General features: G+C 46.3%; 1 protein-coding gene across 1 annotated transcript in view; it reads left to right on the forward strand.

The window, feature by feature from the left end:
• Positions 1–15,520, forward strand: part of LOC128640578 (ovostatin-like) — a 242,508-nt gene that overhangs the window by 69,119 nt on the left and 157,869 nt on the right. The window contains exon 19 of the mRNA XM_053693049.1: positions 14,440–14,563. Within this exon, the coding sequence (XP_053549024.1) occupies positions 14,440–14,563 (124 nt within the window). The remainder of the gene's footprint in view (positions 1–14,439; positions 14,564–15,520) is intronic.

Consider the following 15,520-nt stretch of genomic DNA (forward strand, 5'->3'; position numbering starts at 1 on the left):
GGTGGTGGGTTGTAATGTTGGGGGGGGGTATTGTTTTTTTTTTTTACAGGCAAAAGAGCTGAACTTCTTGGGGCATGCCCCGCAAAGGGCCCTGTTCAGGGCTGGTAAGGTAAAAGAGCTTTGAACTTTAGTAATTTAGAATAGGGTAGGGCATTTTTTTATTTTGGGGGGCTTTGTTATTTTATTAGGGGGCTTAGAGTAGGTGTAATTAGTTTAAAATTGTTGTAATATTTTTCTAATGTTTGTAAATATTTTTTTATTTTTTGTAACTTAGTTCTTTTTTATTTTTTGTACTTTAGTTAGTTTATTTCATTGTATTTATTTGTAGGAATTGTATTTAATTTATTTATTGATAGTGTAGTGTTAGGTTTAATTGTAGATAATTATAGGTATTTTATTTAATTTATTTATTGATAGTGTAGTGTTAGGTTTAATTGAAACTTAGGTTAGGATTTATTTTACAGGTAAATTTGTAATTATTTTAACTATTTTAGCTATTAAATAGTTCTTAACTATTTAATAGCTATTGTACCTGGTTAAAATAAATACAAAGTTACCTGTAAAATAAATATTAATCCTAAAATAGCTATAATATAATTATAATTTATATTGTAGCTATATTAGGATTTATTCTACAGGTAAGTATTTAGCTTTAAATAGGAATAATTTATTTAAGAAGAGTTAATTAATTTCGTTAGATTAAAATTATATTTAATTTAGGGGGGTGTTAGTGTTAGGGTTAGACTTAGCTTTAGGGGTTAATACATTTATTAGAATAGCGGTGAGCTCCAGTCGGCAGATTAGGGGTTAATAATTGAAGTTAGGTGTCGGCGATGTTAGGGAGGGCAGATTAGGGGTTAATACTATTTATTATAGGGTTAGTGAGGCGGGAGTTCATAACTTTATTATAGTAGCGGTGCGGTCCGCTCGGCAGATTAGGGGTTAATAAGTGTAGGCAGGTGGAGGCGACGTTGTGGGGGGCAGATTAGGGGTTAATAAATATAATATAGGGGTCGGCGGTGTTAGGGGCAGCAGATTAGGGGTACATAGGGATAATGTAAGTAGCGGCGGTTTACGGAGCAGCAGATTAGGGGTTAAAAATAATATGCAGGGGTCAGCGATAGCAGGGGCGGCAGATTAGGGGTTAATAAGTGTAAGGTTAGGGGTGTTTAGACTCGGGGTACATGTTAGAGTGTTAGGTGCAGACGTAGGAAGTGTTTCCCCATAGCAAACAATGGGGCTGCGTTAGGAGCTGAACGCAACTTTTTTTCAGCTCAAACAGCCCCATTGTTTCCTATGGGGGAATCGTGCACGAGCACGTTTTTGAAGCTGGCCGCTTCCGTAAGCAACTCTGGTATTGAGAGTTGCAGTGGCGTTAAATATGCTGTACGCTCCTTTTTTGGAGCCTAACGCAGCCATTCTGTGGACTCTCAATACCAGAGTTATTTTAAAGGTGCGGCCAGAAAAAAGCCAGCGTTAGCTACGCGGGTCGTTACCGACAAAACTCTAAATCTAGCCGACAGAGAGGGACGATTTTTACTCAACTACATACTAATATACCATTGTCATAGAAATAGTAAGAAAGATTCATTAATGTGCATATTCATTATCCTGAGATAAGGGTGCCTAGTTTGTCTTAGTGGTGTTTATCTGTGTATATAACACACCTGGCTTTTAATGTGCACTGTACTGTGTATAACACCCCTGGCTTTTAATGTGCACTGTACGGTATATAACACACCTGGCTTTTAATGTGCACTGTACTGTGTATAACACACCTGGCTTTTAATGTGCACTGTACTGTGTATAACACACCTGGCTTTTAATGTGCACTGTACTGTGTATAACACACCTGGCTTTTAATGTGCACTGTACTGTGTATAACAGACCTGGCTTTTAATGTGCACTGTACTGTGTATAAGACACCTGGCTTTTAATGTGCACTGTACTGTGTATAACAGACCTGGCTTTTAATGTGCACTGTACTGTGTATAACAGACCTGGCTTTTAATGTGCACTGTACTGTGTATAAGACACCTGGCTTTTAATGTGCACTGTACTGTATATAACACACCTGGCTTTAAATGTGCTCTGTACTGTATATAACACACCTGGTTTTAAATGTGCACTGTACTGTATATAACACACCTGACGTTTAATGTGCACTGTACTGTGTATAACACACCTGGCTTTTAATGTGCACTGCACTGTATATAACACACCTGGCTTTTAATGTGCACTGTACTGTGTATAACACACCTGGCTTTTAATGTGCACTGTACTGTATATAACACACCTGGCTTTTAATGTGCACTGTACTGTGTATAACACACCTGGCTTTTAATGTGCAGTGTACTGTGTATAACACACCTGGCTTTTAATGTGCACTGTACTGTGTATAACACACCTGGCTTTTAATGTGCACTGTACTGTATATAACATACCTTTCTTTAAATGGGCACTGTACTGTATATAACACACCTGGCTTTTAATGTGCAGTGTACTGTGTATAACACACCTGGCTTTAAATGTGCACTGTACTGTATATAACATACCTGGTTTTAAATGTGCACTGTACTGTATATAACACACCTGGCTTTAAATGTGCACTGTACTGTATATAACACACCTGGCTTTTAATGTGCACTGTACTGTGTATAACACACCTTGCTTTTAATGTGCACTGTACTGTGTATAACACACCTGGCTTTTAATGTACACTGTACTGTATATAACACACCTGGCTTTAATGTGCACTATACTGTGTATAACACACCTGGCTTTTAATGTGCACTGTACTGTGTATAACACACCTGGCTTTAATGTGCACTGTACTGTGTATAACACACCTGGCTTTTAATGTGTACTGTACTGTATATAACACACCTGGCGTTTAATGTGCACTGTACTGTGTATAACACACCCAGCTATTAATGTGCACTGTACTGTATATAACACACCTGGCTTTTAATGTGCACTGTACTGTGTATAAGGCACCTGGATTTTTATCTCCACTGTACTTTGTATAACACACTGGGTTCTTTGGTGTGCATTGCTATGTGCATACAAAATATTCCTTGCACACGTGCACACACAGAACTTACTCTCAGTATATCACACACATGCACACACAGGGCTTACTCTCTGTATATCACACACAGGGCTTACTCTCTGTATATCACACACATGCACACCCAGGGCTTACTCTCTGTATAGCACACACAGGGTTTACTCTCTGTATATCACACACGTGCACACACAGGGTTTACTCTCTGTATATCACACAAGTGCACACACAGGGTTTACTCTCTGTATATCACACACGTGCACACACAGGGTTTACTCTCTGTATATCACACACAAGGCTTACTCTCTGTATATCACACACAGGGCTTACTCTCTGTATATCACACATGCACACCCAGGGCTTACTCTCTGTATAGCACACACAGGGTTTACTCTCTGTATATCACACACGTGCACACACAGGGTTTACTCTCTGTATATAAAACACATCCACACACAGGGTTTACTCTGTGTATATCACACACATGCACACACAGGGTTTACTCTCTGTATATCATACACATGCACACACAGGGTTTACTCTCTGTATATCACACACATGCACACACAGGGTTTACTCTCTGTATATCACACACGTGCACACCCAGAGTTTACTCTCTGTATATCAAACACACCCACACACAGGGTTTACTCTCTGTATATCACACACATGCACACCCAGGGTTTACTCTGTGTATATCACACACAAGGCTTACTCTCTGTATATCACACACAGGGTTTACTCTGTGTATATCACACACATGCACACACAGGGTTTACTCTCTGTATATCACACACATGCACACACAGGGTTTACTCTCTGTATATCACACACAGGGTTTACTCTCTGTATATCACACACATGCACACACAGGGTTTACTCTCTGTATATCACACACATGCACACACAGGGTTTACTCTCTGTATATCACACACGTGCACACCCAGAGTTTACTCTCTGTATATCAAACACATCCACACACAGGGTTTACTCTCTGTATATCACACACATGCACACCCAGGGTTTACTCTGTGTATATCACACACAAGGCTTACTCTCTGTATATCACACACAGGGTTTACTCTCTGTATAGCACACACAGGGTTTACTCTCTGTATAGCACACACAGGGTTTACTCTGTGTATATCACACACAGGCACACACAGGGCGTACTCTATTTATATCACACACGTGCACACACAGGGTTTACTCTCTGTATATTACTCACAGGCACACACAGGGCGTACTCTATTTATATCACACACGTGCACACACAGGGCTTACTCTCTGTATATTACACGTGCACACACAGGGCTTACTCTCTGTATATCACACGTGCACACACAGGGCTTACTCTCTGTATATCACACGTGCACACACAGGGTTTACTCTCTGTATATCACACGTGCACACACAGGGCTTACTCTCTGTATATCACACGTGCACACACAGGGTTTACTCTCTGTATATCGCACACGTACACACACAGGGTTTACTCTCTGTATATCACACACACGCACACACAGGGCTTCCTCTCTGTATATCACACACAGGGCTTACTCTCTGTATATCACACACATGCACACCCAGGGCTTACTCTCTGTATAGCACACACAGGGTTTACTCTCTGTATATCACACACGTGCACACACAGGGTTTACTCTCTGTATATCACACAAGTGCACACACAGGGTTTACTCTCTGTATATCACACACATGCACACACAGGGCTTACTCTCTGTATATCACACACATGCACACACAGGGTTTACTCTCTGTATATCACACACGTGCACACACAGGGTTTACTCTCTGTATATCACACACGTGCACAAACAAGGTTTACTCTCTGTATATCACACACATGCACACACAGGGCTTACTCTCTGTATGTCACACACGTGCACACACAAGGTTTACTCTCTGTATATCACACATGTGCACACACAGGGCTTACTCTCTGTATATCACACACATAGGACTTACTCTCTGTATATCACACGTGCACACACAGGGCTTACTCTCTGTATATCACACGTGCACACACAGGGCTTACTCTCTGTATATCACACACAGGGCTTACTCTCTGTATATCACACACATGCACACCCAGGGCTTACTCTCTGTATAGCACACACAGGGTTTACTCTCTGTATATCACACACATGCACACACAGGGCTTACTCTCTGTATATCACACAAGTGCACACACAGGGTTTACTCTCTGTATATCACACATGCACACACAGGGCTTACTCTCTGTATATCACACATGCACACACAGGGCTTGACCTTTTATGTCGCTAATTTACGGCTCCTAACACAAATATTACAATGACATACTCTTAAATAAAATTACCCATAAATAAGACCACAGACTTAGCATTGGTATAAATTGGCCGCAGCTCCTTTATTAATAAATAACCATATAAAACTTTAATAACTCAATAAATAACAGTGCAAATAAATTGTAAACACATTACACATAACAGCGGTGCTAGACCTAAATATATATTTATCTGGCCGTCACTCCATCCACTGGACCCAACCGTGCAACTTGATTGAGCCCGTTATCAATAATCAACATAAGTCTCTAAAGAACCCCTTGCCCTTAGAGACCCCATCTTGAATAACCCCCAAAGGGATGTAAATACCACATGAACAATTTGGCCATAAATTACTGTAAATGTAAGGGCTAGCACCCCCGCCACCGACTGGCCTGACACCTTCAGTCCAGTCCCGCCAACCCCACCAAAGAACCAACCGCCTCTTTAAAATCGAGCAAGAACAACTGCAGCCCAAAATCATTAAGATGCACTCCATCAGGTAAATAAAATTCGCCCTGACCAACCTCAGCTAAGTCTGGATGATGAACCACCGAGCCCCCAAGTCTCCTGACAAATGACCCCATCAACTTATTAACTTTGCGCCTGCTTTTATCAAGGCGCACTGGGTCCCAAGCCGCCCTCCAAACCATCCTAGGTAAAATGTCCGACCATACAATTCTCATCTTAGGGAATAACTCCACAAGCCTTCCAATGTCCCTCTTCATGCTTCTCACCAATTCCCTCTGAGGCAGAAAACCAAGATCATTGCCCCCCGCGTGGATCAACAACACCGTTGGATGCTGGTAGCGTCTGCAATAATCCACCACTAGCGGCAACAACCTGTCCCAACGTAGCCCCCTGACACCAAACCATTTGACCTCACATCTCGACTTAGGGATACCCAACTGCAATCCATCCACTTTGGCTGCAGCCGCTCTTCGAGCCCAATAAATGAAAGAATGGCCAACAAGCCACAAACGATCGACACCTAAAACACAAAGAAGAGAATAACAACACCACCAGCCTAAACTCCTAAATCAGGGCGAACATACCGGCGATAGCGGGCGGAACACCACCGGCCAATGCCTTTAACCACTGAATCAGATAAACCCCTCACCGAAGCCTCAGTTGCCGCCCCTATGCGGAAGGAATGTGACCCAAAATCCCTGCTATTAAAACCCAACCTGCACAATGATTTGTTAAGAACCGCCCGAAATTGGAATTGCGACAACGGCCTACCATCAACATGAACCAACAACGAACCCCCCATAACCGGACGTACCTGAAAATACTCAAACCAAATTCTTACTAACCAACTCCGAAATACGAAAGGCTCCAAAGAAAGCCAGAACAAACGCCACCCTAAACAAACACACCTCAAAATCAGACAAACACACCAAAGGTAACACCATATACACCTGCTGCAACAGCGAAAAAGTAATAGGTCGCCTATGGTCAGGGAAGGGACCACCCAACCCTTTCTTCAAGCCCTTCAGCACCTGACGAACACAAAAACCTTTGGTAATATCTCCCAGACCCAAGAGTTTGAAGCGGAAAGCCAATGCCGCCAAACGCCTGTCCATAGCGGAATGTGACAACTGAGAAACACCCCATTCCCACATCCAGTCAAGCAACGCACCAGTACCATCAACCTCCCCTTCACGTAAACCCTGGGACAACAACCTATTCTCCCACTCCAACCACACTCTTGAATAAGCTGCCAAAGTACCTGGTGCCAATGAGTTCTTCACCAGTCCAGCCAGTCCTCCACCCCAAGTCGCCACAAGAAACTCGGACACGGGCATCCCTCCTCGTCTGCATGTGGTACCAATTCCCGGAAACGCTGCCACTGAAACCGAGAGAGGGAGTCTGCTATTGAATTACAGACACCAGGAATATGTTTGGCCTTCAGGCAAACATTCATTCGCAAACATTTCAGGACAAGCAAACGCAACAATCTCAACACAGGCAGAGACGTAGCCGTCAGTGTATTCAATGCATACACAACTCCCATATTGTCTGAAGAAAAAACAACGGCCCGATTCCTCAACTCTCCCTCCCAGACAAACAGGGCAACCACAATAGGGAACAACTCCAGAAACACCAAATTCTTCACCAGACCCAAGGAAAACCATTCCTCGGGCCACCGAGCTGCACACCATCTGCCCAGGAAATAAGCACCGAAACCACAACCACCGGCCGAATCTGTCACCAAACCCAGCTCCTCATTAGAGACCCTCACTGCCTGAATTAATGCTGAGCCATTAAAACCTAACAGAAATTGTCTCCAAACCCTCAAATCATCCTTAAGCTCCCTGGAAAGCCGAACAAAATGATGCGGCTTATTCACACCAGCCGTAGCTAAAGATAATCTCCTACAGAAAACCCTCCCCATAGGAATAATTCGACACGCGAAATTCAGCTTTCCCACCAGGGATTGCACCTCTCGAAGCGTAACCTTCTTCAATAACAACGAACGGTCAATGACCTCCACCAAATCAGAAACCTTATCCCTAGGCAATCTACATTCCTTGGCCACAGAGTCAATGGTAATGCCCAAAAACTCAAGGGATGTCACCGGCCCCTCAGACTTTTCAAACGCAATGGGCACACCGAAATCGGCCGCAACCTGATAACAGACATCCCGTAAGAGTATACAATCCTCTGAACCCGCCGGACCCACAAACAAAAAATCGTCAAGATAATGCACCAATGACGAAAGGCCCGCCCGTTCAGAAACAACCCACTCCAGAAAAGTGCTAAACTGCTCAAACAGCGAGCAGGATATGGAACACCCCATGGGCAAACACAAATCCACATAGTAGGCACCATCCACGCAACAACCCAACAGATGCTGCGAAGTCGGGTGCACAGGTAGCAGTCTGAAAGCTGCCTCAATGTCTACTTTAGCCAGTAAAGCAGCGGCACCAGCTTCCCTGACTAGGTTAACCGCTTGATCAAACGACGCATACTTAACAGACGACAACTCCTGAGGAATGCCATCATTAACAGATCCCCCTTTTGGAAATGATAAATGATGAATGAGCCTGAATTTACCAGGCTCCTTCTTAGGAACCACCCCAAGAGGTGATATCCGCAAACCAACCAAAGGAGGGCGATCAAACGGGCCCGCCATTCTACCTAACTCAACCTCCTTCATTAGTTTTTCAACGACTACCCCAGGCCACAAACGAGCCGACTTTAAGTTACCCCTAAAAACCCCACAACCCCCTTGTGATGGAATCACAAAGCCAAATTGAAAACCGTGAAAAAGCAACGCCGCCTTATCAAAACAACCCTTCCGCCTAGCGTACAGGGCGAGCCAAGGCTCCATCGCGGAGAGTCTCACCGGGGTCGCCCCCTTTGTCAGACGCGTCCCCAACCCCGCTTGGTTTACCCTTACGGAAACACTTCGCATAGGAATGTGCACCCCCACACCCTGAACACTCGTGTTTAAACTTGCACGCAGCTCCCCACTTGCAAAACTTTTCATTATAGGCAAAGCAACAACCTTTTCTGACCGTGGCAGGGGATCCCCCGATGGAGGCGCCACCGGCTCCTGATCGAAAGGACTGGGAAGATCTTAGAGGCGTCATGATTTTTAGCCACAACCCCATGTCACGGTCGTCCCACCGCATTTCCGGCTTAACTGACAAGCGCTGCCTGAACTGCTCGTCGTATGACCACCAAGCCATACCCCCATACGTCCGCTGAGCAGAAGACACCTCATCAAGATAACAAAAAAGCGCTGCACCCTGGTCAGGAAATTTACTCGCAAACACATTAGCATATATCAAAAATGCCTGAGACCAGTTAGAAAATGTTTTCGGCAACTTCCGATATCTCTTTTTCCTCTCCTCCTCCTCTTTCTTGGCCACGTCTTTCTTAGAGTCCTCCGGGATCTCGAAAGACTGCTCAAGCGGGAGAAGAGAGAAAAATTCAATAAATTCCCTCTTATATATCTTTTCCTTCACCTCAGAGGTCAAGTGCATCCCCAACGGCCCGATTGAGCAGAGACACGACCGAGACATTGCTGTATCAGCCACCCTCAACTCAGCTCCCTCACCCTGCCTCGAGACCAGCCCGGAAGACCCCACTATAGGCCCGGAAGTCTGCGCCACCACCGCGACACCACCCCCTGAGACACCAGGGATCTCCACACTGCAGTCCTCCACCCTCTCCACAACTGATACACCCGCCGACCTGTCAACAGGGACCCACGCCCTCTCTACTCCAACCCTTTGCGCAGGGCCAACTCCTTCCAATTTAGCTAACAACACTTTCAATCCCTCCACTACACTCCCTGTCACTGAGTCACAATCCACACTCCTAACACCACACAATGTAACATCACTCCCCCCCACATTCAACAACCCTTTCTCACCTGCTGAAGTGCTCTCCGTAGTCCTGATGCTTGAAGGACCGCTGAAAGTTGCCTGGAGCCCGCTGCTGCGTTGCCCCGTAATCTCTCGACCACCTCCAGTAGAAGTGACAGCTGGCCGTCCCTGTTGTGCCAACTGCCGTGGTTGATCCTGAAAAACAGTAGAACGTGAATACATATCCAGGGGAGGAAAAGGTCTGCTACCCCTTCCCCCTCTTTGCCGGCTGTTACTCCGAGCCGTACCAACTCCCCTACCCCTCTTGGGAGTTCCCCCACCCTCACCACCAGGCCAATCAATGTCCACCACAGGCCGTCTTCTTGACCCCTCCCTATGTACAACTCCCCGTCCTCCTGGCCTATGTGGCCGACCCGTGGCACCTATACCCCTTGAGTGGCCGCCGTATACACCCGGGCCCCACTCTGTTCCCTTGCCAGCTCTGAAACCCCGCCCGAGACACCACACCTCACCTCCTTATGCCCAACAGGCCGCACATCCTGCTGTGGACCGTCATCAGGCTCCAAACGAATAGAATCCGTCCAGGAGCCGTGCAAGCCAGAGAAATCCTCCTCAAGGCCGTCGAAGACATCCTCCCTCAAAGATGGGCCAGGTTGAGGCCCTGGCCGTCGTTCAGATGGGCTATGCTCTGGAAGAGAAAAGCTAACATGTGAGCCACACACCCCAACCTCCTCCCTGAACCTGGCCGTACCCCCTCCCCCCACAGCATGGTGAACAGACACAGGCCTAGGACCCACAGAAACCCTCTCAGCTGACCCCCCAAAATGGCTAACATTCCTACTGGAGGACCCAGGGGAGGGAGGAACACACTCCTCATCAGAGGAGTTTAAAAATAAGTCCATCTCCCCAGGGCCCAGCTCTAACTCCTCACATTCCTCCCCAGACCCATACTCCAGATCAACAAGCCCCCCCCCTTGTGGCCTCACTGCCCAACTCACATCACCCCCACTAAACTGGCTAGGACCCCTAGGACTAAGCTGGAGAGAACCCAGGCCTAACTCACTCTGCCTGACCTTGGGACCACCAACCACCAATGCTGTCGTGGCCTGTCCCTCCTCTCCCTCACTACCACTGCTCACTGCTACCCCACTACCAGGAACCAGGGAGCCACCCTGTCCGTCACAGCACCTCCCAGAAGGCCCCTCTCCCCCCAGATCAGGCCCTGCCAGGCCGTGAGCCACCTTACCCCTACCTCCAGATTTAGTGGCCAGGCCAGCAACGGACCTCCGCTCCGGATCACTGCCGCTCACACCGGGTGATGACGTCATCGGCACTGGACCCACACCCGCCGGACCCGCCAATACCGCTGCCTCCGCACTCCTCCTAACCGGAACCGGACCGGATCTCCTTGTCGACGACGCCCTCCTGCTGACCTCAGGGCTGAGACGCGATGGAGGCCTGGATTGCCTGGTGGACCTCTTCCTGGGAACCGACCGCTCCTGCACCGCCACAGCCTCTACCGGAGCCCCCAGCAATGCTTGGACCTGCTCAGATAGCCAGGTAGGTCCCTTTGACTCTGCAGCCTCCTTCAGCCGCCGGAACAAGTCTTCCATATCAGCCATAACGCAGGCTGAGCGAGAAAGCCAACAGCTGCAGATGCTTCACCAACTTTTACTAACAACAACTGCTGGCTTTCCTGCTCAACCGCAAGGCTTTATCACCTTGCAGCTCCTCCCCCACTTCCTCTCAACCTCAGCCTACATTGTGCTCCGCGGTCAAAGCTCCCTCCAGCTAAGCTTTGCACCGCTTACAGGAGCCACTTACTCTCTGTATATCACACACAGGGCTTACTCTCTGTATATCACACACATGCACACACAGGGCTTACTCTCTGTATATTACACGTGCACACACAGGGTTTACTCTCTGTATATCACACGGGCACACACAGGGCTTACTCTCTTTATATCACACGTGCACACACAGGGTTTACTCTCTGTATATCACACGAGCACACACAGGGCTTACTCTCTGTATATCACACGTGCACACACAGGGTTTACTCTCTGTATATCACACACGTGCACACACAGGGTTTACTCTCTGTATATCACACACACGCACACACAGGGCTTCCTCTCTGTATATCACACGTGCACACACAGGGTTTACTCTCTGTATATCACACGTGCACACACAGGGCTTACTCTCTGTATATCACACGTGCACACACAGGGTTTACTCTCTGTATATCACACACGTGCACACACAGGGTTTACTCTCTGTATATCACACACACGCACACACAGGACTTCCTCTCTGTATATCACACACACGTGCACACACAGGGTTTACTCTCTGTATATCACACACATGCACACACAGGGCTTACTCTCTGTATATCACACACGTGCACACACAAGGTTTACTCTCTGTATATCACACACATGCACACACAAGGTTTACTCTCTGTATATCACACACATGCACACACAGGGCTTACTCTCTGTATATCACACAAATGCACACACAGGGTTTACTCTCTGTATATCACACACGTGCACACCCAGGGCTTACTCTCTGTATATCACACACAGGGCTTACTCTCTGTATATCACACACATGCACACCCAGGGCTTACTCTCTATATATCACACCCAGGGCTTACTCTCTGTATATCACACACAGGGTTTACTCTCTGTATATCACACACACGCACACACAGGACTTCCTCTCTGTATATCACACACACGTGCACACACAGGGCTTACTCTCTGTATATCACACACAGGCACACACAGGGTTTACTCTCTGTATATCACACACGTGCACACACAGGGTTTACTCTCTGTATATCACGCACACGCACACACAGGGCTTCCTCTCTGTATATCACACGTGCACACACAGGGTTTACTCTCTGTATATCACACACGTGCACACACAGGGCTTACTCTCTGTATATCACACGTGCACACACAGGGTTTACTCTCTGTATATCACACACGTGCACACACAGGGTTTACTCTCTGTATATCACACACACGCACACACAGGACTTCCTCTCTGTATATCACACACACGTGCACACACAGGGCTTACTCTCTGTATATCACACACATGCACACACAGGGCTTACTCTCTGTATATCACACACGTGCACACACAAGGTTTACTCTCTGTATATCACACACGTGCACACACAAGGTTTACTCTCTGTATATCACACACATACAAACACAGGGCTTACTCTCTGTATATCACACACGTGCACACACAAGGTTTACTCTCTGTATATCACACACGTGCACACACAAGGTTTACTCTCTGTATATCACACACATGCACACACAGGGCTTACTCTCTGTATATCACACAAATGCACACACAGGGTTTACTCTCTGTATATCACACACGTGCACACACAAGGTTTACTCTCTGTATATCACACACATGCACACACAGGGCTTACTCTCTGTATATCACACAAATGCACACACAGGGTTTACTCTCTGTATATCACACACGTGCACACCCAGGGCTTACTCTCTGTATATCACACACAGGGCTTACTCTCTGTATATCACACACATGCACACCCAGGGCTTACTCTCTGTATATCACACACAGGGCTTACTCTCTGTATATCACACGCAGGGTTTACTCTCTGTATATCACACACATGCACACCCAGGGCTTACTCTCTGTATATCACACACAGGGCTTACTCTCTGTATATCACACGCAGGGTTTACTCTCTGTATATCACACACAGGCACACCCAGGGCTTACTCTCTGTATATCACACACAGGGCTTACTCTCTGTATATCACACACAGGGTTTACTCTCTGTATATCACACACAGGGTTTACTCTCTGTATATCAAACACATCCACACACAGGGTTTACTCTGTGTATATCACACACATGCACACACAGGGTTTACTCTCTGTATATCACACACGTGCACACCCAGGGTTTACTCTCTGTATATCACACAGATGCACACACAGGGTTTACTCTCTGTATATCACACACAGGGCTTACTCTCTGTATATCACACACATGCACACACAGGGCTTACTCTCTGTATATCACACACATGCACACACAGGGTTTACTCTCTGTATATCACACACAGGGTTTACTCTCTGTATATCACACCCAGGGTTTACTCTCTGTATATCACACACAGGGTTTACTCTCTGTATATCACACACGTGCACACACAGGGTTTACTCTCTGTATATCACAAACATGCACACACAGGGCTTACTCTCTGTATATCACACACGTGCACACACAAGGTTTACTCTCTGTATATCACACACGTGCACACACAGGGTTTACTCTCTGTATATCACACACATGCACACACAGGGCTTACTCTCTGTATATCACACACGTGCACACACAGGGTTTACTCTCTGTATATCACACACGTGCACACACAGGGTTTACTCTCTGTATATCACACACAGGCACACACAGGGCTTACTCTCTGTATATCACACACAGGGCTTACTCTCTGTATATCACACACAGGGCTTACTCTCTGTATATCACACACAGGCACACACAGGGCTTGCTCTCTATATATAACACACATGTGCACACACTAAGTTTACCCTCTGTATATCACACTCACACACATTCACGCACAGGGCTTACTCTCTGTATATCATAATGCTTCTCATTCTCATGCAGATTGAGGTGACACTAAAAAGGAGTCCTGGTTTTGCAGCTAAACTTCAGGAGGGGAAGCAGGACGTCTGCATTTGTTCTGGAGAAAGAGCTTCCTACACATGGAACGTTGTTTTTAAAAAATTAGGTGACAACGTTTGCAAACGTTCTTCACTGCCATCTATGTGGGCATCAAGCAGTCATGTCACATTTCATTACTTCTGCAGTTCTGATTAGGCTGCCCCTGTTTTCCTCCCATGTACCTTCTGACTTATTCCTGCTCGCTGACTTCTGATTGGATATACCTTCTGACTTATTCCTGCTCGCTGACTTCTGATTGGATGTACCCTCTGACTTATTTCTGCTCACTGACTTCTGATTGGATGTACCCTCTGACTTATTCCTGCTTGCTGACTTCTGATTGGATGTACCCTCTGACTTATTCCTGCTCGCTGACATCTGATTGGATGTTCCTTCTGACTTATTCCTGCTCGCTGACTTCTGATTGGATGTACCCTCTGACTTATTCCTGCTCGCTGACTTCTGATTGGATGTACCTTCTGACTTATTCCTGCTCGCTAACTTCTGATTGGATGTACCCTCTTACTTATTCCTGCTCGCTGACTTCTGATTGGATATAGCTTCTGACTTATTCCTGCTCGCTAACTTCTGATTGGATGTACCCTTTGACTTATTCCTGCTCGCTGACTTCTGATTGGATGTACCGTCTGACTTATTCCTGCTCGCAGACTTCTGATTGGATGTACCTTCTGATTTATTCCTGCTCGCTGACTTCTGATTGGATGTACCCTCTGACTTATTCTTGCTTGCAGACTTCTGATTGGATGTACCTTCTAACTTATTCCTGCTCGCTGACTTCTGATTGGATGTACCCTCTGACTTATTCCTGCTCGCTGACTTCTGATTGGATGTACCTTCTGACTTATTCCTGCTCACTGACTTCTGATTGGATGTACCCTCTGACTTATTCCTGCTCGCTGACTTCTGATTGGATGTACCCTCTGACTTATTCCTGCTCACTGACTATTGATTGGATGTACCCTCTGACCTATTCCTGCTCGCTGACTATTGATTGGATGTACCC

Source organism: Bombina bombina, chromosome 9 (genome assembly GCF_027579735.1).
Source record: "Bombina bombina isolate aBomBom1 chromosome 9, aBomBom1.pri, whole genome shotgun sequence".
NCBI classification, from domain to species: Eukaryota; Metazoa; Chordata; class Amphibia; order Anura; family Bombinatoridae; genus Bombina; species Bombina bombina.